This window comes from Borostomias antarcticus (genome assembly GCF_949987555.1).
Source record: "Borostomias antarcticus genome assembly, chromosome: 9".
NCBI lineage: Eukaryota > Metazoa > Chordata > Actinopteri > Stomiiformes > Stomiidae > Borostomias > Borostomias antarcticus.
This window is the reverse complement of record NC_140242.1, coordinates 2669765-2697111: the sequence shown is the minus strand read 5'-3', so window position 1 is coordinate 2697111 and position 27347 is coordinate 2669765. Positions and strand designations below refer to the sequence as shown.

Below are 27347 nucleotides of genomic sequence, written 5' to 3'. Positions count from 1 at the left end.
CAATGCAGAAGGAAGTGAAACAATCTTTGATGGGTGTCGTTACTGACTATGCTGTAAATGTCACGTGAGACCTACTCTATCATGTCTCTCAAATTTAAGTAAAATGTTGAGTCACAATGTAGTCACAATGTTGTCATGCATTTTGTGTGCTGTATACTGTAGATCATGTGTAATAAAATACCACACCTGAATATACAGTTGCCTTTGTTTTCTTCCATATCATGAGTATTCAGAAAGAGCAGTGACTTGAATGTCATACAATGCAATCTTTTATGCAGATACAATATGTTCAGCAGTCCTATAGTTCATGAAAATAAAACGGTTTATTCAGATTCAGTTGTAGTTCGGTACCATCATCAAGCTGTCCACTAAAAACTATTCTCCTAATCCTTGATGAATCCTCGTGGAATGTCTTTCATAATAATGTTAAAAGTAATAAGAAAAAGAGTAAAGTGTAAAGTTTTCACTTGGTTTAAGATAGAAAATGTGATTTATTCTTTAATGGAACGTTTACGCTGGTAAAAAAAATGTGGTTACACCCATTGTCAGCTGGTACAGTAGTTCATATAATACCTTTTCCTCTTTTCACATACAATCCTAATGATTTGTTTCTAGTGAACAATCCCATCAGGCCTGAGAAACCATCACATATCTTTATATACATGTGACGATTGATATTTCAAATACATTCCTAGTAAATGCATTGGTTGAAAGATAATTTCAGAAATCCACATACACCAGGCAGTAGTTGGTCATCCTAAAAGCGTTTTTATTTTTCTGTTTCTTGTTCTGTGCGGGGGGTAATGAATATAAGAAACAAATGTTTACAGTGATGAGAAATAATGTTATAGAAAGGAATCAAACGACTGACAAAAAGACATGATTTCCAACAGAGCATCACTGTGCCTCAAAAACCTGTTTACCAGATGTGTTTTTCACTCCGAGTCCAATTCAATCCAGATTATTGACTTTATTTGCAAACAATCAAAGAATGTGGCCATCTGGAATCGTACAGTTGCGGTTTACCTGTAAACCTGTATAAGGACTGGTTTTACCCAGCACCTCAGACTGACTTCTGCTGCTTGTGACTGTTATACACCTCACCTGTTATACATGTGATAGAATGACAGGTGCTGTTCTAGATGTGATAGAATGACAGGTGTTGTTCTAGATGTGATAGAATGACTGTAGATATGAACCAGTTCTAGATGTGATAGAATGACAGGTGCTGTTCTAGATGTGATAGAATGACTGTAGATATGAACCAGTTCTAGATGTGATAGAATGCCTGTAGATATGAACCAGTTCTAGATGTGATATAATGACTGTAGATATGAACCAGTTCTAGATGTGATAGAATGACAGGTGCTGTTCTAGATGTGAATGAATGACAGGTGGGTAGATGAGATCTGTCTCCGGAGCACACTGTAATGTGGAGACGGGGAGGTGGGTCTCGACATCTGTTAGACCTCTGGGACGGAGTGGTCCATCAGGCTCTTCACGATACTAGAGGACATCCTGGACAGGAAGGAGCACATCACAGCACGGCATAGAGTTACAAAATGGCGGTGTCCTACAAAGATGGCCATTATCTTAAATCAATCTGTTTTTTTAGAAGGTACAGTGTTTCAAAACACTACTTTGTAATGTGTCCCGTCTAGCTGAGGTGTGACTGTGTGTTTCTTACTTCTTCATCATATGTTCAAAGATGGCCGAGGGCATGACGGTGACCGTGGTTACGCCCCCAGAGGTGTTCAGGATGTCGGAGACCTGCGGGTCCTAAACCACAAACACACCACCGAAAAGTTAGCAGAATGAAAAGCATATTAATACACTGCAAAATGAATGTCCACTGTTTTAAACTGCAGAATTATTTGAGGTTCTTATGGACTGTGAGCAGCAGGGTACTTTCTCTGAGATACAGTCTATCCATGTTTCAATAAACCGTATGGACTAAGCTGGTGACTGATATAGAACAGACTTCATACAGTAGGGCTTGGTGATCTTTTACAGTAGGGCTTGGTGATCTTTTACAGTAGAGCTTGGTGATCTTTTACATTAGGGCTTGGTGATCTTTTACATTAGGGCTTGGTGATATTTTACAGTAGGGCTTGGTGATCTTTTACAGTAGGGCTTGGTGATCTTTTACAGTAGGGCTTGGTGATATTTTACAGTAGAGCTTGGTGATCTTTTACAGTAGGGCTTTGTAATCTTTTACAGTAGGGCATGGTGATCTTTTACAGTAGGGCATGGTGATCTTTTACCCAAAGTGGTTCACAGTACAGTGCCTCCCATGTGCTACTGTATGTAGAAACCCTCTAATTCAGCAGGCGTTACCATCTGATCTACAACTCAGATCTACCGTACAACAGCTACATAGGTAGTTCAGTTTAAATTCAGGACAGCGATCATGGCTTCACTTAAACATGTGAACACCAGGTTAACCCGGTGCTTATCATTCAAGTGTAAACAGGTGCTTATCATTCAAGTGAGTGCAGACATCTTCCCCAGCAGAAACTTTAAACCGTGGCGCTGCGAGTATTAGCTGAGCTGTACATCAGCGCTCACGAGGTTACCTTCAGTCCAATGACATTCTGCCCGTTCACCTCACAGAGGTGGTGGTCCGTGAGAAGGCCGTTGCGAGCGGCAGAACTGTCCTTCACAATAGATGTGATCTTTCCCTTCTTAAAGATGAAGCCCAGTTGGCCGTTGATGTCTTTGTGCAGTGTGATTGTGCGCTCAAAAGGCCTGTTGAAGGATGCATATAACACACACAACACACAGGCATGAAAAAACACCACAGTTTAGGATCCAATATTTATAACATAGTTGCTTGTAGCTTTTTTTTTTTTTTTTTACAGGAAGCATACTTAGATTAGGTCACGGACTGACTGCCATGAACACACAAATTATTCAGTGGTGTAACTGAAGCGTCGCCTGAATTATGAATGCGAGAGCTCACCTGTCGCGAACAACAAAGGTGATCCTCTCTGCGCTGGCGTTCTTCAGCACCTTGTGAGCCTTGTCCGAGCTCCACCCAGCGCAGTTCTGCCCGTTGATCTGCAGCACCTGGTCTCCGAAGCGCAGGCCTCCCAGAGCGGCCGCCGTGTGGGCCTGGACCAGCTGCACAAACACGCCCTGTAGGGCAGCCGTGGTTACTGAGAGAGCAGCCCTGGAGGCGCACATCCAAACAACGCTGACATGCTTATTCTAGGCAGGCATGTCATGTTTTTAAGTCGTACATGTTCAAGAAGGTGTCAGGATGCTGGTGGAAGCGCGTACTCTAAAGCAAAGCAGGAAGTCTAGCCTCCTTCCACATCTTCACACTTATAAACAGGGTGAACGTGGAGAGACAGTGGGACAATAAGACAGAAATACACAGCAAGCAAACTGTGTGAGACTTTAACCCTAACCCTGATCGCTGGTCATCGTTAGTATATCAGTCAGTGTTTCATAGTGGTTCAATATGCTACGACTATGTGCACAGAAGATGCATGACCACTCAGTCCAGCTCGAGGCCCACACCTAGGTCCATCTGGCTCTGCGCTGCTGTCCCTATCCATACACCTCTCTATAGATAGGTTGTTGTTTCACATAGGCTGGATTGAATCTGACTGGGCGGACAACAGATTTCACTGCCACTGATTGGGCAGTAATAAACGAATGACAAGGCTTATCCCAGAAACCTACATCCGTTGAGTCAGACTAACCTCTAGAATATACTGGGAAAACGAGAAAGAGGTTGCTTCATGGCCACAAACACACACTTTAGAACTTGATAATACATTACATTATACTTAATACATTACTTAATACATACATTATCCACAGACTTGAGGCGGAGTCCAATCTTGTCGTCGGCGTCCTTGCAGAGAATGACCTCCCGGACACCCTGTTGGATCTCAGCCCTGCGGACGCCACAGTCCTGGCCTGTGATTGGAGCTCTCATGTAGTTCAGACACGATGGCCTGGGAGCCACTGCCTGTGACACAGATTCAACACGTCACATCACTAACAAAACAGTTATATTTAACCATCCACATTCCACCAACAACACATGGACAGTAATACTCCAAACAGTAATTAATTCAATTGTAATTATCTAAATTGCAATGAACTAAAAGCCCCTATCCCTCTAGGGGGAGATTTGTATTATACAGTACATACATGTTTTAATGTAGTCACCGTAAAAGAGTTTTGACAGTTCACATGTTTTTGACCAAATTCTCCTTGTGAGAATGGCCTGCTTGTTTGAGCAGGGTGGGAAGGGTTGGTGAGATTTTTTTATTTTTTATTTAGCCTTTATTTAACCAGGAAAGGTCCCATAGAGATTAAAAATCTCTTTTTCAAGAGAGACCTGGCCAAGACGGGCAGCAGTGCAATCCAAACACACAGTTACAGACGAAAAATACAACAGAAAACACAGAGATGCAACAGTAATACAATTTACACATGTGACTTGGTGATTTGGCTATATGGCAATACGCTAGTTAAAAACATGAACATACTGTTAAATCAACCTCTAAAACCTTCATAGTGGATTTAAAAACATCGATTACGACCTGCTCCTCTAGTTTGAGATCATTTTGTAGCATGTTCCGGGCAGAAGGAGCCGAATAACTAAAAGCCATTTTCCCCTTTTCTGTTCTGACTTTGGGAACAGACAGCAGCAAGAAGTCCTGTGATCTTAAGGAGTATTTCTCAGTACTTTTTTGTATAATGTAGGCACAGAGGTAAGAAGGAACAAGACCAAGAATTGCCTTATAAATAATGATGTACCAATTAATAAGTCTACGAGTAGACAATGCAGACCATCCAACCCGATCATACAAGGTGCAGTGATATTACCACAGAGCAGTCTGCTGCCGGCAGCACAGACAAGGCCTGGTGAAGAACATCTTCTGTCAGGTTGAACCCCATGAACTCTGTCAGCGCTGGGTACAGCCTAGGATAGAGACCTGCAGGAACACGGTACAGCATGGAGACATACAGTACCATAACATATACATAACATGTAGGCTACCATCTAGGAAGAGAATTGAATATACATAACATATACATAACATGTAGGCTACCATCTAGGACGAGAACTGAATATAAAAGGAGATATGATATCAAAGGGTTAGGTAGCTCACCCTGATCTGTGTAAAATCATGCTGTATTTATTGTGGTATCTAGGCTATATCCTGAAACTGAGCTAGTTCTGGTGGCAAATAAGAGAAATGCATTAATGACCCTCATCCTCTTGTGCTGAAGTCAGGCTGGGTTTGTCCAGGGGGGTAGGCGTCTTGCTGGGTTTGTCCGGGGGGGTAGGTGTCTTGCTGGGTGTGTCTGGGGGGGCAGGTGTCTTGCTGGGTGTGTCTGGGGGGGCAGGTGTCTTGCTGGGTGTGTCTGGGGGGGCAGGTGCAATGCTGGGTGTGTCTGGGAGGGCAGGTGCCATGCTGGGACTGGCAGATGGAGCACTTCGATCCTAACAGAGGTGGGAGAGGTCATGTATTCAATAACAATGTGCCTTAATTAGTGTGGTTTTAAAATAATATCAATGTTTTACCTGTATGAACTGATCCACCTTCATGTCCTCCAGGGAGGGATACAGCGACATTATTGCAGGTTCCTACTGCGGGATTCTTTCCTTGGGGCAAAGTGAGGATGATGCAAAACATAAGCACATGACATCAGCAGATGACATCACTTATGCACAGAAATGCAAGATCGAGCCTGTTAGCCTGGACCACATACATACAGCCTGGACACTCAGCTGTCAAATTACAAACTAATGTCGCCATAGCTAAAGGATACCACCTTGTTGTTTAAAATATTTTACTGGAAAGGTAGGCTATATCAAAATACTTCACATTTACACCCTGATAGGACAAGCAATAACCATAGGAGCCCTGTCGGCTGGAAAATATGTAGCCTAGAATACTCATTTTCACTTTATTGTAGGCTCGTGTGTTTATCTGCTGGCACTCTACTGTCTCTTCTAAAATCGATTATTTGTAATTCTAGGCACACAGGCCATTAACCAAAATTGAACCATTGAAAATAATTTGTGAAGCGGATCCGTGACGCTCGCTTTGCAGTATAGCGGCTATATGGCGAGGCAGATAGCCTAATGTAAATAATTTGCCAGAAAAATACAGTCCGATGTTTTAACTTTCAAAACCCAGTGCCTGATGTTAGTTCGCCCACAAAACAGATATCTCAAGTGCAAAGCGGTCACATCAAAGCTCATGCATGATGATCCATAGGCTCCACGAATGATTCGCTAAATGAATGGGAGTGCTGTCACTTTCAAATGTATTCTTATTAAAATGCCATAATAAGGAAAACGCCCCTCAAAAGCTTACCTGGTTGGATTCGGTATGGAAGTCCAGAACAGACAGCAGATCCCGGTCCAATAGAGGGTCCAGTAACAGCAGGTGTCGTGCTGGTGTCCGGATGTTGGTGTGGTGAAGCCCTAACCCCAACCAGTCTGTTCATTAATGCACCAGCATCAGCACCAGCATCAGCCAATGGCCAGAATACCGCTGCTTATCAGAAGAGCTCTTAGAATATCAAACATGTTCTTGCTTTCTAATTGCCTACAGGCAGTGGTGTAGTGGAGGGTATGGAGGTATTCGGAGTATATCCACTTCTTTTTCCATGGATCCTCAATATACCCACTTATTAAAACACTACTAATGTAAAAACTGCAACAATTCTGCTACAGTATACCCACTTCTTTAGTCAGAATATACCCACTTCTTTAGTCAGAGTATACCCACTTCTTTAGTCAGAGTATACCCACTTCTTTAGTCAGAGTATACCCTCTTCTTTAGTCAGAGTATACCCACTTCTTTAGTCAGAGTATACCCACTTCTTTAGTCAGAATATACCCACTTCTTTAGTCAGAGTATACCCACTTCTTTAGTCAGAGTATAGCCACTTCTTTAGTCAGAGTATAGCCACTTCTTTAGTCAGAATATACCCACTTCTTTAGTCAGAGTATACCCTCTTCTTTAGTCAGAGTATACCCACTTCTTTAGTCAGAGTATACCCACTTCTTTAGTCAGAGTATACCCACTTCTTTAGTCAGAGTATACCCACTTCTTTAGTCAGAGTATACCCTCTTCTTTAGTCAGAGTATACCCACTTCTTTAGTCAGAGTATACCCACTTCTTTAGTCAGAGTATACCCACTTCTTTAGTCAGAGTATACCCACTTCTTTAGTCAGAGTATACCCACTTCTTTAGTCAGAATATACCCTCTTCTTTAGTCAGAGTATACCCACTTCTTTAGTCACCGCACCCACCTATAGGCTACCAAAGGCAATTTGGTATTTGCTTCAAAGCATGGCAGCTGGGTGAAGGCGTGCAGAATGGATGATAACATGACTAGTTCAACTCACTAGAGTGGGAACCGAGACACACATTTTTTTAAGCCAAGTTTAGAATCTACATCATTAAAAGGCTTCATTTTGGGGACGACTGAATGCAGCAAAAGATCATCTTTAAAATGTACTGTATAGTCTACCTATGCATAGCAATAATGTATACCGATCTTGTTCCACTTTTGTAATTAGCTAAACCGTGACGTATGGCCTAGTTGTAAGAGCTTTGTTTGGTGTGATGTTGATGGTGTAATATAGTTTCGGTACAGCAGGGGGCAGTAGAGGGATCATGGCTGTATTAATGGAACAGGGAGGGGATGCATTATGCAGGAAGGGTTCAGCCAGGCGTGCAGTGTAATAGATAAATTCAAATTAATGTATCCTCTGCTCAAGACATTGTCATAGGAAATCTACACTGTGAATCCTGTGTGTTATAAAGTGAGCAGCTGTCTCCTGTTTATTGCCCTGACCTCACTATCCCCAGGCTTACATTTTTTTTTCTTTCATTTTTTCATTTTCAATTTTATTTGGAAGGGACCATGTGCAATTAAAACATAAATGTAAAAACATTTGATGTATCGCACCAGAGTTAGCCTTAGGCTAATTTGCATCTGCAGTCCCTGTAAACAGGTAACAGATAAAAACAACAAACATAATAAGTAAAACAAAGTACAATACAGATGACTTAGCATTACATTAAGACACTCACTCTTTCACATTCATCAGTCATAGCAGCACGTCCAGTCACACAACCACACTCATTCACAAACCCACCTAACTGATTAGTGATTGCAGTGTTGAGTAGATTTAAGATGACTTTTTAGGTTTGTGTTAAAGCTGCTAAAAGAACCGCTAATCTTTATGTCATCAGTAATGGCATTCCATTATTCATCATTTATGGCAGGAGACCTGACTAGGGGTGCCCTCCTCCCAACTATCTTTGATCTATGTAAATGTTTACTTCAACTGTTTCTCCTCTGACCTAACCGACTCACTGATAATTGGTTAATGAAGCTTAATATGCATGTATGGTCACACCCACAGTGTTCATACTGCTGTGTTTCCATGATAATCACTGCTCTTGGTGGATTTTCTCTGCTACGAGAGCTCGACTTTGCAAACTCGTAAACTATTTGGAATAACTATTGAGTATAGTGTAGTAGTTTTTCCTCTGCAGTACAGGCCGTGACTCCAGAGGTCAGGATCTATTTTGGTGGTGTCATCCGTGTTAGGTTAGGATGTGGCAAGAAAGGTTGAGTAATATTCATTGCACCAGAGCATTGCACCATTTATAATTTCCTGCCTCTTCCCAAGATGGGAACAAACTAGAATGGCCAATGGAAATCTGTACTGATAAGGCTGACCAATGAAAACTGTAGGCCAAACCTAGTTTAGGCAGGAAGAATGTAAATCTTGTGCTTATAAGACATAACATCAATGTGATAAGCTTTAGCTTTGTGTGGACTGTAACCTTATTGGAAAGACATTATAATAACAGGTCCTGGTAATAGTGTTACTGTGGGCATAGTGCAGAGTTACATGTTGGATATAGTTACTTTGTAGTTGCATAGTAGCGTAATGAATGTGGCCCATAGGCCTACTTAAAATAAAATAAAGTGTTACAGACAAGTAGGCTATTTAATTTTTCCGTGTACGTGTAGGTGGTTCTAGGTATTGAGTAACCTGGCCTAGCTAACCCTAACCCTAGGCCTATCCTGCCTATCCTGCTGAACAGGCCAAGGACATTTACATCCAGATTAATTGTAAAGGTTATACATCAATACAGTGAGAAAGTAACCAAAAATAGGAACTTGATGTGGTTGATAAAGATCCCGCTTGAATTCATGACGTGGATGGAAAAACAACCTTTCAGATAAATAAATGATTTGGTTCTTATGGCAATATAATTTATTTATTTTTTATGATGAAGAGCCATACAGTGAGGTTGGAGTTTAGTTGTAGAAGCTATCTCTGTTTGTATCTGAGCAGACTGGAGATGGTGTAGGCTACAGAATGATCAGTATGTTCAGAATTCACCCTGCTTCTGTCACTGCGATGTAGCTGAACCTGAGGACACCGAGAATGTCCTAAAACCATGATACTTCTAGACAACTTTTTTTGCTACGCAGGAGTGAGCTTGGGGTCTAAACAGCTAGTTCATCAATGAGAAACCTTAATCCAATTCTTTTAACTTTAAGTTCATGTTTATACATGATGTTCTCCATGCGTCAATGGATCTGTACTGTACCAGTATATCATAACCATTGTTATAACGGTAAATATGAAAGAGTGCACTTTTGCTGTGTAATAGGTCTACCTATTGTTTCATGACAAAAAGTTATTTGCTCCCAAGACGATTTTAATGCAGTTAATGTACTCCACAGATATGGTGACAACTGCAGTGTTTAATATGCTTACAGGAAGACATTCTGCCACTGACACATCATTTTGCTTTTTATTCAGCTTTAAGAACCACTGGGTATTGTAAAGACCACAGGCAAATAACTGCAAAAACTGTCTGGTAAGTCGACATATTTACATTCACATTGCTCCCAAATACACATTTAAAGCACACAGGAGGTCAGGATACAGAGCCTACAGAAGCCGGACAAAAAGCTGTGGAAAAGATTCAGTGGCGGGGATCTGTATCCAACTGGGGGGGCATTTACTTTGACATTTTGCAAGAGTTTTTTTTTTTGGGGGGGGACATCTTCCTACGCGGCTGTATGGTCATTTGAATGCCACTACCCTAATCTAAATATTGGGGGGGGCATGTCCCCCCTGACCCCCCCAGGATCCCCGCCCCTGCTTACATTTATGTTAAAGGTATGAATGAGTCTGTGTCTATGTCAAAACTGGGGTTCTTATTGCAATAAATGATTACAATAGCTAGGTAATATATAGCCTATACTGCTGACCTTTGTGCTGACCTTTGTGCTGACCTTTGTGCTGACCTTTGTGCCACAAATAGTCAAGACAGGTGCATACAAGCATGCAAGATGACACTTGTGAAGGTTGAGAGCAAATTAAGAGAGATAACTTATTCTGCTCTTATTTTAATTCTGAGACAAGGTCAGTGTAACAAGTCCAGCAACATAAAAGTGATTTGTTAACTTTCAGTTCACAGTCAATTATCAGGCTCAGGCTTTTAAGAATCCCTGATATAATCTTTCTGCTGGTGTAACTGTATTTATAATCAGTCTGCTGTTGTAACTGTTGTTTGCTTCTGGTGACTGAAAACTATGATTACTTTATTGCCCACTTGTTTGAATTTTACATCTCAGTATCCAGACCCACCAAATCAATATACAGACACACCGAATCCAGACCAGGAAGGATGGGTTCTTCTGAGGGCTGAAGATAACATCATAAAATCATATTTTGAACATTTGAACAGATGTTCGGGTTTTGAGATTCCTCATATAACTTCTGCTAACTGTACACACCTGTATTTAAAGGTGTTTTGAACTGCCAATAATTATGATTATCATAAATATATTTTACCCAACAAAATAAGTAAATCCATGCACAGGGTTTAATGAAGGGGGATTCACTAATGCTCCTATCAGTGGTACAGTACTCTCCATTCACAAACACCAATGGTATATAGTGATTCATTTGCAATGGTTGGAGTCCACCAAAAGCACATTTGAAAATGTCTGAAAGCCTGAGTAGCCTACTGTACTAGCTTTAACAACAATCTACAGACCCAGGTGCTGCTGATATGAATGGTTTATTGTACTCGATAGTAACCTGGTAAAGACTCACACATGAGACACTTTCTGTGAGACCCGTGCTTGTTTGATGCTGTACAGCCACTTAATGACGCGAGCGTTGCGCTCCACAGCCGAGACTCCGTAGGGAACACGCTCCTCCGAGTCCTGGTCCTCCGTCAGGTTCTCGTTGCTGTGCAGCGAACGTTCGTACTCCGAGCTGATCATACTGGCGCTACGGAGGTTGAGGGAGATGATGTCTGCGTTGACATGGGTTAAGCCCTCCATGACGCCCAGCCCCTCCAGCTCCCCGGGGTCCAGCCCACAGTAGTTAAAGAAGCGCTCCACGTCGGCGCCTGCCCTGGCGTAGCGCTCGCTCAGGTCAGACTTCGAGCGGGTCAGAGCCAGTCTGGGAGGGCCGGGGGGCTCTGGAGCGTGGCCCTCTGACGACACGTTGGGGCGCGGGGGCGGAGCGGGGTGGGCCGGGCGGCCGGGTTTGGGGCGGAGGGACAGACGCAGGTCGGAGGAGCTCAGGGAGAGGTGCGCCGGGCCCGGGCAGGCCTGCTCCTGCAGGAGGCTGGCGGTCAGGTTGAGGTTGGCGCCGTGCGTGGGGAAAACACGCAGAGATTCGGCGAAGGAGCGGCGGTGGAGCTCGCTGGAACGGGACCGCTGCGGCGCCCAGCTCCGCGCCCGGTTCCCCGGTCCTGAGAAGCAGCCCTCCGGACTGTTCAGCAGGTTGCACAGGATCTCCAGGTTGAGGTTGGCGCGCTTGACGGCCACGTCGGGTTTTCCGTTGTTGTTGGTGGATTTGAGCGCCAGGCTGCTGCTGGCTCTCCTCGGGCCCAGGGGGGGGGCGGGGGTTCCCGGGGGGCTTAGCTGGGGTAGAGCTGCTCTGATTGGCTCCTGCTTGGCGTTAATCACCACCTGGCTCTTCACATACTTGGACTTGTCGGCCTCCAGCCTCTCCACGGCGCTCAGGCGTCTGGGCTGGCCGCTCTCGGCCGGCCGGCGGAAGAACTCCGGGCCCCTGGTGAGCAGACGCGAGGGCAGAGCTCCAGGTGCGCTGGGCCCCGACGGCGGCGGAGGCGAAGCAGCATCCTTCTCTTCTGCCTCCGTCTGAAGCATCTCTGTGGGCATGGCGGACTGCGCTGTTCTCTCTAGCCGTACGTGCTACTCACACCTCCAAATTACAGCCATCACCGCTTCGCTGCAGCTCCCGTCTGCAACACTGTTGCTTCCCGTCTGCATTCAGCCTACAATACGTATATCGGTCGATGTTCTGCTAGAGCTACGGTTCTCTGTGTATCCAACTCCCTTACCCTCTCCACATCCTCTATCTCTTCTCTTCTGGAGCACGCAGGATCCTGTGTACGTCAGCAGGCAGGAAGGGCAGGCAGTAGAATCTGCCTGTTTTCTCCCATTTCAGTGGATTCCTCCACCAAGAATAGATGCACAGATGCAGCCTCTCCTCCAGCTCCGTGTGCTCAGCCCAGCCAGGGACCTGAAATATACCATAGCCAATCATGTCGCAGGAGGGCTGACATCACTGTACTAGCAACAAGAGGAAGATTTTGCCTAGGAGGTTTTTGGTTGGACATAAATGTAAGCAGTCAAGATTGGATTGGCTGTTCAACAGCCCTAGAGGCGGGTGGGGAAAGGTGCCTCTGTGACAATATGAAAACAACATGGAGCATTACTGATTCCTCTATTGAGGGTGAAATGTTTTGGTGGTGATTGAATAAGAAGAGTCAATGAGTACTGTATAATGATGATGACTCTTTGCAAGCATACACACAGCACTCTATTAACAACAATCTATTCATTTTAGGTGAACATATTGCGTACATACTTTTCAATAGTCCGATTGCTGAAAGGTTGAATGTACAGTACAAGCTAGTTGTGCTTTTATTGGATCAAGGTCTATAGCATTCAGATGTACAGCAGGCAGATATAATATCCTTTGGGAGTTGATGTTTATTAGATGTTTTTTACTTAATGTTGATGTTAATGGCTGTTTTTACATGTTTCCTCTTGCACTGTACTGTTGGTAAAGGATGTGTAAGCATCTAGCTCCAGGCCAAGGGGGTATGGAGCAGCCACAGCAGAGCTGGCAAACAAAACAGGACAGTTATTTTCTCACCACTAGTTTTAGAAGAAAATATTAAAATACTCAGATCAAAGAAATCAGGTTCTGATGATACCATTGTGTTGCTGATTCTGTGCAACTTGTTATGGAGAATCTGCAAGTCTCTTTCAATGCTCTACAAGATGTTGTTTCCTAGAGCCAGGGATATTGACCATAGAAATCTCCATTTAACTGCTGTAAATGGTTCTAATGCCGAGAGAGTAGTAGAATATAAATACCTGGGTATTTGGCTTGATGAGAAAATCACTTTTAGATAGATAGGAAGTAGGAAGAGGATTGTTGTTGATGTTTACAGTATCTTATCAGTTTTAGACTGGTGGTGTAATTGAAAGACATGCTGCTGCTTCCAGCCTGAAACCTTTAGACACAGTCTATCATTCTGCTGTCAGATTTATCAGCGCTGATACTGTAACTATGACACTGATCATTGCTCCTTGTACTCTAAGGTTGGCTGGCCTTCTCTTGAAGAGAGGCATAATAAGCACTGGTTATTTTTTTTATTATCAAAGCACTTATTGGCAAGCAACCTTATTATCTCACAATGTTGGATTGGAGCTCTGGTCCATATCCTACATGATCAAATGACTTACTGACTTATTTCTCTGTAAAGCGCATTGTGTTGCCTCTGGGTATGAAATGCGCTATACAAATAAAGCTTTGATTGATTGATTGATTGACTGATGCTCAAAGTTCCCAGAGTTTGCTCCACTCTTGGAAAGACTGCCTTCTGTTTCAGTGTTCCTAGTTCTTGGAATGACCTTCAAACACACTTTAAAAGCCATGGATGTTCTTCCAAACTTTGCACCGTTGAAACCTTGGTCACTAGCCATAGCACTTTAACTTGTTATTGCTTTAGCTGACTCTTGTTTTATCTTTTATCTTTTATCTAAATAAGTTTACTAACACCAGAGTTTATCTGCAAACACAGCAGCCATATTGAAATGAAACAAAGCAGAAATGACCTACTGCTTGAATGTACGTACAGGTTTATCTCAATCTTCTGCCACAATTTTGCAAGGTTATGATATGCCACTGAAGTAGTGGCCTTTGGCCTCTAGCTATAAATGGATTGCGTCAATAAGGCATGGTCTTGCACTGTGAGTGGACAGTGACTCAGGATGTAGTAGGCCTTTCTCAACAATACAATGCTTCTGGGTAAAAGTTTATAATGATCTCATCACACTGATATTAAGAAATGTTTTATGGAAGGAACATACAGCTGCCAATAATCATTAAAACAAACATACAGGCCAAATATACTCATTGCAGTGGTGTAGGCCTTTGGTGACTTCAGCAGTTGGTGTTGCTAATATCTTGGCTGATCTGCTGAAATTGAACAGTTTTTTTTACATCCAGTAAGTGGTCATTGAGTCCATGGAATGTTAAGTGTTCTACATTATAGGCCGTAGACCCACAGAACCCTGACCCTTCTGCTATGTGGTATTTTGGGGCTGAAAATGTTTATAAAGTAGACTAATTCCAATTGTTGATTATGCCTGAACCACATGTTTTCACCTTGGACCAAAATGTTAAGGTTAGAAAATACAAATTTAGTTTCTGGAGATTACAGTGTAATTGTGTATTCCAAAAATAAGATAGGCCAGGTTATGATTGGTTAAATTGAGACCACTCCCTCTTTTTCTCGTCCTGCCGCACAGAAATATGACAGAACCTTGATTGGAGGTAAACAGAGTGTGTGCAGAGTGTATGTCAGAGTACAAAGGGCAGGTGGTCAGACTGAACCGGTCTAAAAGACACACTCATTTCTCTTCTGACTCCGCTGTTCTCCCTGCTGTAAGTACTGTAGATGGGCAAGATTATTGATTTGATATTGGCAGCAGCCGATCATTATACCAACCATACATAATTATTAATTTATAATTCGTTTCAAATTCTGACAGTTTAAACGGATTCCATTGAGCAAGTGAAGCCAGTGTGTGGGTGCTTCTGTTTCCCTCATTATACATACACTGTTACTTAGATATCTATCCAGGTGTGCCAAAGACTCTTTATTTACAGATAATGACAGTTAACATTAATGTAGCTCTATTTCTAATAATAATCTGGAACTCTAATAAATTATTTATGTTAATAACTGTGATGTTTTTGAGCTTCAGCTAAATAATGAAACTAACTCTAATCTGTACAGGAAGTTAGTCCATCAGACAAACCGTCAAGATGAATTTCTTCCTGGAGACGCTCCAGTTGATGGTCCTGTCTACGTACTACAACCTGGAGGCCGTGGTGAAGATGTTCATCCCCTGGAGAAAGAAGAGCGTAGATGGAGAGACGGTTCTGATCACCGGGGCAGGAAGTGGCATCGGCAGGCTGATGGCGTTGAGGTTCTGCTCTATGCCGGTGACCTTGGTGCTGTGGGACATTAACGCGGACGGCCTGAAGGAAACGGCGCGTCTGATGAAGGAGCAGGGCTCCTCCAGGGTTCACGTTTACGTCTGTGACTGCAGCAGCAGGACGGAGGTGTACACAGTGGCCGACCAGGTTTGGATATTCTCAACATTTGTCTTGTTTTTCCAGTCAACCAGTGCCATAGGGGCGGCTGTAGCTCAGTTGGTAGAGCGGGTCGTTCAGTGATCGAAGGGTCAGTGGTTCGAATCCCAGCTCCGACTGTCCACATGTCGAAGTGTCCTTGAGCAAGACACCTAACCCCCAATTGCTCCCAATGAGCAGGTTAGCACCTTGCATGGCAGCTACCGCCATTGGTGTGTGAATGTGTGTGTGAATGGGTGAATGAGAGGCCATTGTAAAGCGCTTTGAGTGCCGCTAAGGTGGAAAAGCGCTATATAAGTGCAGTCCATTTACCATGCTCATTCATTAATTATCAGACTTTCGTGGCCATTTAATCCCATTTCTGTCTTGCTGTAACTAAAGTATTTAAAGGAGGAACATTTTTTATAATAAGCTATATGTTTTGGGAAATGATGTACAGTTTTTACAGTGTTGGGTGTCTAACATTGTAGGGCACATCTACAGTACAAACATCTAGAATATGAGTTTTGTTTGGCAGGTGAAGAGGGAGGTGGGAGATGTTACCATCCTCATCAACAATGCAGGAATAGTGACTGGCACCAAGTTCCTGGACGCTCCGGACAGCCTGATTGAGAAGTCTGTGGAGGTCAACACCATGGCTCACTTCTGGGTGAGTAATAATGTGCTCCTCAATAGTCATCATCAGAGCAGTGTTGTTGTACTTGTGGGTGTTGTTGTGTTTGCGTGTATGGTTGTGTCTTTGTTGTAATTTATTTTTACCTGTACAGCACTTTGGTCGATTTTAGTAGTTTTAAACATGCTTTATAAATGAAGTTTGAGTTGAGTTGAGTTGGGAGCAATTTCACCACAGGGCTTGTATCCCATTATGTATTCAGTAAGGTTCTTACGTGAGTTCTGTATAGACTAAGTCCAAACATTCTTTGAAGATTCATTGGCTCCCCTTCCTAAAATACAGGCTCAGGTAAGAATGTTGAAGTGCCAAACAACTTTGAGCAGATTATTCAAACTGATGAAAGTTGTCTAAATTTGCACTCAAGTGCTGGTGGACTGAAGTTCTATCCATTATTTGATAGAAATGTGTACTATTTAATCCAGTGTTTTTATATATATATATATATATGTAGTTTCTTTGGCATGGGTAAACATCTTATAATTTCCATCTATCCTTTGATGTGTTTTTCTCAGACATACAAAGCGTTTCTTCCAGCCATGATAGCCAACAACCACGGTCACCTGGTCAGCATCGCGAGCTCCGCTGGACTGATTGGAGTTAATGGCTTAGCAGGTTAGAGACACGGCCTCTCTCTACAGCTGCAGTGTGTCAGTGTGGTGGTGGTGTTGAGCTGCAGTGTGTCAGTGGTGTTGAGCTGCAGTGTGTCAGTGTGGTGGTGGTGTTGAGATGCAGTGTGTCAGTGTGTCAGTGTGGTGGTGGTGGTGTTGAGCTGTAGTGTGTCAGTGTGGTGGTGGTGTTGAGCTGCAGTGTGTCAGTGTGATGGTGGTGTTGAGCTGCAGTGTGTCAGTGTGGTGGTGGTGTTGAGCTGCAGTGTGTCAGTGTGGTGGTGGTGTTGAGCTGTAGTGTGTCAGTGTGGTGGTGGTGTTGAGCTACAGTGTGTCTCACAAGTTTTTGTTTTGATAACTTCACCGAAATGGCTTCGTAGTATTTATTAGAAAATCCGGTCTATGGGAGTTTACATTGAAACTCCTCTCCGATAGGAACAAATCCCGCTGGGGGCGCGCGTTTTCACTTTCCTTCCCTATACTGTTAAAACTAAGATGCCTGGATAAAAAAATATGTTTTCCAGCAGGTATATTTGAGGAAAGTAGATTAATAAGCAAGACGCTTTTCATCGCTAACTCAGAGCGGGGAGAGCCATGAACGCGCGTTTGCATTTCACATGAACGCAAGAACGCGTCATTGATACCTTTGACTGCGCATGTCAGATGAAGGTATCAATGACAGGTTTTTTTCAAAGATGGCGCGGTTCAATTATAGGGCTTCACTTTAGATTTCAAATCCTGGGGGCCTGGCATTTTTCAACTTTTTCCGCGTCGCCACTCCACCCACATCGCTGAACATCGCTGCATCGCCTGCAGTCGCCGGCTCTCATAGACATATAATTCACTTCCGGCAACTAATCGCCCAAGTCGCCCGCTGTTTAAACGCAGGGTTAGTGTTCCATAATGATGCAATGCCTTGAAACCATGCTACCTCATCTGTTGTACACTTTAATTCATTCATTAGATCTGTGATAAACTCTAATCAGTTTGATTATTAATTTTTCATATGTATATGCTTCATAATGGTTGCCTGACTTTGTAAGGCTGCAAGGTGGGCAGTCTGGTTGTGATGCCCAGTGTTGGGGAAACACCTGTCATAATGGAGGAATAAGTAGTAGCAAGTAGTAGGGTTGCATGATTACAACAAAAATGTATAATTAGGGGCCAGGCAGCGAAGCTGCCGGAACCTATTGTATTTCTGGATATTATTATTATTATTCTCCATCTCCCTCTGAAGTCTGACTTCCCGTGGACAAAAAATCACCAAACTTTGCACATCTTTGCAATCTTGCTAATGCGCATGACAAAACATCACTTAAACTGACTGTCTGATTCTGACAGCAATTATGTCAATATTCTTGCATTATTCTTGCATATTCCCCCAACTTGAAACATGTCGACAGATAAATGGCCCCAGGATTCCTGAACCTACTTGTGCCCCTTTATGAGTCACAATACGCTGCATAATGACTGTTTACATCTGGCACACTTTAAATGTTTCCCTTTGTCTTTTCAAATATCTCTTGTCCATGGGCTCTATGTAAAACTACTGTCACTCTGTGTACTCAGATTACTGCGCCAGTAAATTTGGAGCGGTGGGCTTCGCTGAGTCTGTGGCCCTGGAGATGCTGGCCCTGGGGAAGGACGGAGTGAAGACTACCATCGTCTGTCCCTTCTTCATCAACACAGGGATGTTTGACGGCTGTAATAGCAAGTGAGTTTATTTGGCCTATCCTTTCCCCAGCCCTGCTCAGTACGACAGGGAAGGTCCGACCTCTGGCTCCACCCTTCTTCTACTCAGACCCCTTTTTAATTTACAGATTAAGATTCAGATGACTTTATTGGTCCTAGAAGGGCAAGTCATTTGCAGCTCATAACCCATCCACAGATAAAAACACAGCAAAAACATTCACAAGCAAAAAAGACAAGTTATATGTTAAAGACATCAGATCAACATCTTGCAAAACAAGAGCAGTGCAGCAGCAATAATATAACATTACATTTACATTACTTTACAGTCATTTAGCAGACGCTTTTATCCAAAGCGACTAACAATAATTGCATTTAACGTAGGAAAAGCCAATGTACTACTACTTGCCAGAAGAATAAGATCAGTGGCAGTATCAGAGGGTAGGAGAGAGAAGGATTCAGGGGTGAGGAGGGCGGAGGTGACGGCAGAGGAAAGGTCAGTAGGGGAGAGCGAGCGGAGGTGGCTACGGGTAGAAGAAGAAGGGAGGGAGAGGGAGTAGGACATGAAATAGTGGTGGGAGATATGGAGGGGCTTGCTACTTTTCTGCCTGAAAGCAATAATTAGTTCCTTTGTTTTTGATACATTTAGACCTGATGTCATGTCACCCCACCCATCCAGATCTGGTTTTGATAATATCATTTAGAGACGACATATCTGCAAATGTCATGATTTAGTCATGGTTAACATTTTGTGTCAAATTGCTTCTGATAAGAGGTGATGATTTCTACATTCTGTACAGACATGGGTTATCATTGGTAATGAGCTGTTCTGTTGTGCCCAACCTCAAGGCCCATTCACTGTTTAATGTATAAAAAAACATCTCTAACTCCTAGTGTATCGTAATGTAACAACTTCCCTTTCTGAACGGTCTTGTCTTGGGATGCTGACAGGGCACTATATTGTCCTATAATCAATTTTATAGGCTACTTGTTGGGATGCAAAGGTGGACTATCAATATTTTCTCATCTTGACAGGAACACATTTGTTTTGTGGTTTGACAAATTGAGAAATTACCATGAACGTGTCTTTCACCCTCTCCTTCGGTAATGTGTGTTATTGTGCTGATTGGTTGCAGGTGGCCAAACCTCCTCCCTATTCTTCAACCTGACTATGTGGCCAAGAGAATCATCTCTGCCATCCTGACCAACCAAGAGTACCTGTATATGCCTCGCTTTCTCTACATCATCATCGCCCTTAAAATGTGAGGTTCAGAATAAACTGTGTGATGGAACTGAAGGATGAGGTTGACGCCAGTGTACAAAGGAAGAGTCCTGCAGTGAATGCCATTGAAACCCTAACATTGGGCGGCTGTAGCTCAGTTGGTAGAGCGGGTCGTTCAATGATCGAAGGGTCAGTGGTTCGAATCCCAGCTCCAACTGTCCACATGTCGAAGTGTCCTTGAGCAAGACACCTAACCCCCAATTGCTCCCAATGAGCAGGTTAGCACCTTGCATGGCAGCTACCGCCATTGGTGTGTGAATGGGTGAATGAGAGGCCATTGTAAAGCGCTTTGAGTGCCGCTAAGGTGGAAAAGCGCTATATAAGTGCAGTCCATTTACCATTTACCATTAAAGCTGTCTTTGTGATGTGTTCTCTTCCAACAGCATCTTACCCAGCAAGCTGGGAGTTCTCCTGGGAGACTATTTGGGGGCGTTCAACTTCATGGATGCGTTCCACGGCCACGGGAAGCGGGACTGAAGTATACACTAAGTTGTGGCTTTCTGCAATAGAATGTCCCATGACTGTATAATAGATATAGCTGTATGAAACGGTTAAATGTAGAAAAATATATGCAGCTGTTTTATACTGAAATAGCCTACAAACAGCTTAAGAGAAACCTTTTATGCCATATATCATGTTCTGAAAATATAACTGAATACAACTTCATGACCCAGTGCACAATGTTTAATCCTGTTTACTGAATGTCAAAGACAACCATTTTGACTTTAGGTGGCTGCATTTTCATCTTTACACATTGTTCTTCTTGGTGCAGCGACTCTGTGTTGTATGAACCTGCCTGCAGGACACTGCCGCCATCTACTGGAACAGCTTAGTAATGCACCCTATAAACTAGGGAAACGGCATTATCGTACCAATAACATTCTGCATTATTTATGTGACACACTGACACGTTTGACAGCCCTAGTGAACACATAATCATTTAATTTCAATATCCTCAGAACTTTAAACGATGAGCGGGAATACATTATATAAAACACCTCCCTTATTTTCACATTGAGTTCATCAGGGTTGATCTATACTGTCAGTTTCAGTCTCATCAGGGCGCTGCTCCCGGACCCCGCTCTGCATGGCAGCAGCACCTTTAGGTGGCGCTGTTCGCTGGATGTCAGGTGCTCTATGAATATGAGCACGCCACACAGCAAGTGTTCCAGACACGCCGCATTCTCCCGATTGGCCTCCTCACAGTGCTTCAGTACGGCTTTCCTCCAATAGCAGCCAAAATCTCCCGTCGTTCGTCAGCACTGGGCATGTCCGGCTTCACCCCCCCACGTCTTCTGTCCACCATGATGCTGTGCTGCGGAGGAGAACAGGGGACATAATCAGTTCAGATGGCAGCCATGTCCTCCAGTCAGGATGCTTTTATAGGGCTGTTGCCGTTTATTCGATTGTCTACCATTTAGGCTAATCGTCATGTTCTCGGCTGACCAGTATCCTTTAAGTCGAGCATAACGATTATTAATTTAAGTTTCATGAGAGCTACAACAAAGACGGTCTCCTGTGGGAGCGAGCTCTTGGCTGGAGCTGCTCTGTGTAGCAGAGCGCTGCCTAGAGGGTTAGGAGATGTGCTTCAGGAGAAGGCTTGTTCTTTTGCTCAGTTAGAGACTTATCCAGTCTGGTCCTACTAACTCCACAAGATGGCCTTAGTGTTTGTGCTCAGTGTCGGTATCAAGAACAAGAGAGATTCTTTCACAGAAAAAGATCACCCAAATGTCCTCTTGGTATTAAGGCAAAATGGGGTTCAGTGATGTCTGAACACTCACCCAGTATTTTCTGCAGTTTTTATATCTCAGGAAGTACACAGAACACATCGTCTTGTCGTAGTTGTTGGCATCCAAGCACTTATGGGAGCCATCGCTTTCCTGCAGAAGAAGAACAACAACCAATCAGTAATCCCACAGTACATAACCCACATAAAATAGGTGTAGTCTAAGAGTTTAAAATCTGAAACATTTGGGGAGTTCTTTACCCACTGCATGTTCTACCCCATGTTACTACCCTGGCTTCACCATCCTGATCACCTGTTCTATCACATGTTACTACCCTGGCATCACCATCCTGATCACCTGTTCTACCCCATGTTACTACCCTGGCTTCACCATCCTGATCACCTGTTCTACCCCATGTTACTACCCTGGCATCACCATCCTGATCACCTGTTCTATCACATGTTACTACCCTGGCTTCACCATCCTGATCACCTGTTCTATCACATGTTACTACCCTGGCTTCACCATCCTGATAACCTGTTCTATCACATGTTACTACCCTGGCTTCACCATCCTGATCACCTGTTCTATCACATGTTACTACCCTGGCATCACCATCCTGATCACATGTTACTACCCTGGCATCACCATCCTGATCACCTGTTACTACCCTGGCATCACCATCCTGATCACCTGTTCTATCACATGTTACTACCCCGGCATCACCATCCTGATCACCTGTTCTATCACATGTTACTACCCTGGCATCACCATCCTGATAACCTGTTCTATCACATGTTACTACCCTGGCATCACCATCCTGATCACCTGTTCTATCACATGTTACTATCCTGGCATCACCATCCTGATCACCTGTTCTATCACATGTTACTACCCTGGCTTCACCATCCTGATCACCTGTTCTATCACATGTTACTACCCTGGCTTCACCATCCTGATCACCTGTTCTATCACATGTTACTACCCTGGCTCCATCCTGATCACCTGTTCTATCACATGTTACTACCCTGGCTTCACCATCCTGATCACCTGTTACTACCCTGGCATCACCATCCTGATCACCTGTTCTATCACATGTTACTACCCTGGCATCACCATCCTGATCACCTGTTCTACATGGCCACGCTCCCATTCAAGTTTCACTCGGAAGATATTTGCTGGGCCAATCACAACCATTATCTAATGTTGGGCGGGGTTGATAAAACGACTGTACCCATTTGATACGATGATACGACGACTAACCCACGTTTCTGACTGGTTATAGGTCTGTGTCTTGCGTCTAGAGGCATTTTGGTCTGCGACCGTTGAGAACCCCCCTTGGAAATCGAAAATACACTCAGCAGCTCCAGACCTTTGCATTTTTGCGAATTGGGTCTGGCGAAGCCAGGCTAACATTTTACTGCACTGTCTGCAATAGCAATCACACAGGTTGAATATCCAGTCTACTCTGGATATTCAACCAAAATAGCCAACATTTTCACAGGTTCTTTGGTTTACCTCAAGGATGTTTGGCATAATGGCCATGTCACTGCCCTCAAAGTCCTGCTAAGAAATTCTATTTCCCAGGTGTGAAGTTGTAAATATAATATAGGGGCATTCTTGTGCTTCCAGGAGCATTGGTATGTTCTTATTTCCAGGTTGTCAATAGATACGGCCCACCGCTAAACCCATCCATGGTACTCATGTAGCACAGACTATGAAGGTATTACAGGAGGCTGCAAAGCACATTAGAGAACTATATTTTGACCAGTAATACAGAAAAATGAATATCCAACAAAATGAAGACTGGTCATCCTGAAACCAAACACACACACACCCCCAACCTCTTCATTCTCCTCCACAACACTCTCCTGCTCACGCCAATCCCCGGGTCAAAGTTCAAACAGGTTCACCTTGGAGCAGCATCAGTTCTGAGCAATACGAATGAAGGAACGAATGAAGGTGCAGACTAAACGAAGATCAAACCAAGTGGGTAGAAGGTGAATTCAGGATGGACAGGCCAGCTGATGGACAGGCCAGCTGATGGACAGGCCAGCTGATGGACAGGCCAGCTGGTGGATAGGCCAGCTGATGGACAGGCCAGCTGGTGGACAGGCCAGCTGATGGACCCAATTCAGTCATGTTAGATCAGGCAGGCCTCTTTCCCAATCACAGGAAATAAAATGTGATGTTTTCAAGTGTCTTTACAGGACCTCTGACAGCAATGTCCCACAGTAGCAGCATCAAATCCTCTCATGCCCAATGAACGTTAGCCTGGTTAGGCCTTCCCTCCCCACAAGGCCTGATGGCCACTCACAATTTTGTACAGTCGGTAAGCTTACTTCAATGCAAGGGTTCAGATCTTGATTCCGAACTTTGCGCGTATTTTTGTCCATTTGAATCTGTGTAGACAACAAATTATCCTTGAGTTCAAATCACAACAAAGTAATCTTACAGTAACTTACACTGTAGTGTGTTTGATTAAACTACATGTGGGTAATGTTCTGTCTCCAGTGTACCAGCAGATTGTTAAGATAAGATATTAGCCATCAAGCAGCCTATGGGTTAGTTTAGCTCAGGCTACCACCGCCAGTGATAGGCTTAGCCTATATCCCAATACCAAATCCATACCATTAAAACTAACAGAACGAAAAAGCAGCGGTATAGCTCTAACACAAGGCTACATGGTTATAGTCCAAATTACTTCTCATTGGTGTTCATTCCATACCCAGTAATGTTCAGATATCATATGTGCTGTGCTGAATATAGCAGGTGTGAGAATAGTAATCTGCCTGTGTCATCAATTTTGAAATTGATCAATAAAGCAGCCTGTAAGCCTTAATGCAAGCTGCATTGACACAACACAAGGTAGTGTGATAGATAGGCCAGTACAGTATAGATAGATAGGCCAGTACAGTATCGATAGACCAATACAGTATAGATATATAGGCCAATACAGTATAGATATATAGGCCAATACAGTGTAAATACATAGACCAGTACAGTATAGATATATAGGCCAATACGGCAGGGTGTCTCTGAGGATGTGAACTACTGTAGACAGGTAAACTGGTAAACCTTTTGCAATTGTGAATCTCCCCCATATTCACCTATTGCCACAATACAAACCAGAATTATTTGACTGTTTTCAGCGTGCAGATATATTTTACTGTAAATATACTTTTCTAGATTATATACACATGTGGAAAATATGTCACCTTTGTTTACGCAGGGAGATCTCCCTGACACCGGCTTCACTAGCAGCTTACAGGGGTAGCTCTGCTTACAGAAATACACACAGAAAAACACGCATGACCAACATGAGAAATACACACAGAAATAATACAGTAATAACATTGCAGATATATTGGAACTGTCATGTGATTACATTACAGTTTAATGGTATAGGTTATTACACCAGTAGAGTTAAGGAATGGGAGGAGTATAGGTTACACCAGTGGTACAGTTTAGTGATGTAAGTTATTACATCAGTGGTACAGTTTAGTAGTATAAGTTATTACACCAGTGGAGTTACGGTTTGGGAGATGGGGGCACTCCAGGGGTAAGAGGATGTACCAAAATGGCAGCTAAAGGTTGTGTTACTAGAAATATTACATCCATTCCCCTGGTGAGCTCACCCACACCGAATGTTAAACTTGTAATAGCAAATAATTACATTGCCGTTCCTATGTAACAGTGTTGTACAACAATGTAGTTACATAGTAATGAATGTAGACCTAATGGGGAAGTGTAACTGGACTTGTGTTATGTTAGACTGTCTGTTACTGTCTTTGTTGTGCTGTCACTACCAGTGACAAGCTCCAGATAATGTACTGTTCACTTCACTTGGGTAACCAGCCATAAAGTAAGTAATAGTCATTGCTAGCTACTTTACACTTTAGAGGCTTTGATGGTCCCAAATCCTCATTGACTTAAGTTACTTAGAATATAGCTACCTCCACATTGTAAGGTATATTCTTAGTGCGAGCTATAGTACTAGTATAACTGTTTCTATGTTCTCTTGAAAAACACTAGCAGGCCTCCAGACAGCACAGGTTCCCACAGACACCAATATCAGGTTTTGCAGAGTGTGAAATGCAATTTACAACAAAACAAAACGTAAGTCAGTGGCTACTGGCTGTTTGTCAGGCTTGGCGCATGTAGCCTGCAAACATAGCTTTAGTATATATATATATATATATATATAGTATAACTAGCAGAGCTTCTACATGTCAGGTTGACCTTCGCTTGGAGAATCAATGAGCTATGCACGAGTCACGTTAGTGCTTCCTAATAAACAGTGAACATACGTGATGCTAGATGTTCAGTGGTAGTTTATAGATGGTTGGTTCACGTTAGATACATCAGGACACGACAAAGGACACGATGTGGTCGTCTAACGTTAGCTACACCGCGTTGGCAGATATGACCAAGTTATGACAGGAAGTTAGCCAGTGCTAGGATCAGACCAGTCTAGCTAACAGCACTAATGCTATATTCCTATGACTTCACCACGGTTCACTTACTTTATTGATCTGGATTAGCTTCCTAATTAGCTAGGTCTAGCCAGCTAGTTGGTTTACTAACGTTGCGACTTGTTCCAACGTTAGTTACAAACTGATTGTTTGTGGATACAAGCTAACTGCTACCCGTAACTCTGACAATCTCACTCCATCCTGTCAAAAGACCGTCATTTATTTGACAACATCGCAGCACGACTCACCCAGTGACTGCCTGGTCGGCTGGTGATGGACAGCAGGACGGACCAATAGGACGAGAGACAGCGACGACGAGGGCGGACAGGTTCAATTTACTGACACCTCGATACGCCAATAGGATAACTGCAATGACATCTTCATCCCACCTATTGTTTTAAATTAAACTAAAAAGAAGTCAATGGGATTGACAGTATCACTTGCAAGTCGTAAAATTTAGATTTATCGAAAATGACTATCAATGATATAGAAATATGAAAGTGACAGGACTTTAATCTAATCAAAAATAAGAAGTGGGAGGGACTGTGAGTGGGCGTGGCTAAGTTGTAGCATGTTTGGTTGCATCGCAGCGCATACACAATGGCTGCTGGAAAGAGGGGAAAGCAAACAATTTTCAGGCCCGCCGCGTCTAGCAAAAAATATGAGAAAAAAATTATTAAAAATTCGGAAAATAGTTGAAAGTCAAGAAAAACACAGTAGAAAGGATGTTAAAGCACCTTGGGTAAGTTTGACGTAAATAAAGTAAATTGTTACTCACTTCTTGAATTAAAATATCGGGGTTATTCAAATTATGAGAGAGGGGTGAGTTGGGGGAAAAGTTTGTGTTAATCAGCACCCAGTTTGGGACCTCAGAGGAAACCAAAGAAGATAAATATTAAGAAAATTCAAATAAATTGTATCATTAGCGTTAGTCATGTCAATTTGCGTGCTTATGTATGTCAACAACCAAAAGAAATAGTTGACCAGAGAAATCCTGAGAAACGTTTTAAAATGTAGATAGTATAAGATATTCCTGAGTAGGCTATAATAACAGCAGTTCAACGAGGACAGCTGAGGGGAACACACGCGCACCTGGGTCTAATAAAAATGTTATAAAAGTGCATGCTTTGCGCTTTTAGTTTTAACATAGCCTGTTT

The 27347-nt window shown here is 43.1% G+C and overlaps 4 protein-coding genes across 4 annotated transcripts; 1 reads left to right on the top strand and 3 right to left on the bottom strand.

The window, feature by feature from the left end:
• Window positions 1-1463: 1463 nt before the first annotated feature.
• Window positions 1464-5602, bottom strand: sdcbp (syndecan binding protein (syntenin); the record flags this gene model as incomplete). The annotated part of the gene is made up of 8 exons (XM_084443520.1): window positions 1464-1518; window positions 1688-1779; window positions 2577-2748; window positions 2963-3138; window positions 3821-3982; window positions 4849-4958; window positions 5236-5470; window positions 5552-5602. The coding sequence occupies 8 exons, from the start codon at window positions 5600-5602 to the stop codon at window positions 1464-1466; spliced, it is 1053 nt and encodes a 350-aa protein (XP_084299646.1).
• A 5534-nt stretch (window positions 5603-11136) lies between these two features.
• Window positions 11137-12222, bottom strand: LOC311313470 (protein FAM110B-like; the record flags this gene model as incomplete). Its single annotated transcript, XM_084443600.1, has 1 exon — window positions 11137-12222. One exon carries the CDS (start codon window positions 12220-12222, stop codon window positions 11137-11139), a length of 1086 nt encoding a protein of 361 aa, XP_084299726.1.
• Window positions 12223-14933: 2711 nt separating this feature from the next.
• Window positions 14934-20780, top strand: sdr16c5b (short chain dehydrogenase/reductase family 16C, member 5b). Its single transcript, XM_084443602.1, has 7 exons — window positions 14934-15025; window positions 15381-15730; window positions 16257-16388; window positions 16925-17024; window positions 18587-18731; window positions 19843-19968; window positions 20372-20780. Exons 2-7 carry the CDS (start codon window positions 15410-15412, stop codon window positions 20463-20465), a joined length of 918 nt encoding a protein of 305 aa, XP_084299728.1. The 5' UTR covers window positions 14934-15025; window positions 15381-15409; the 3' UTR covers window positions 20466-20780.
• A 130-nt stretch (window positions 20781-20910) lies between these two features.
• Window positions 20911-26395, bottom strand: chchd7 (coiled-coil-helix-coiled-coil-helix domain containing 7). The gene is made up of 5 exons (XM_084443605.1): window positions 26242-26395; window positions 24934-24994; window positions 24058-24117; window positions 21770-21868; window positions 20911-21303 (listed from the first exon to the last, which is right to left on the bottom strand). Exons 3-5 carry the CDS (start codon window positions 24109-24111, stop codon window positions 21199-21201), a joined length of 258 nt encoding a protein of 85 aa, XP_084299731.1. The 5' UTR covers window positions 24112-24117; window positions 24934-24994; window positions 26242-26395; the 3' UTR covers window positions 20911-21198.
• Between the last annotated feature and the right edge of the window lie 952 nt (window positions 26396-27347).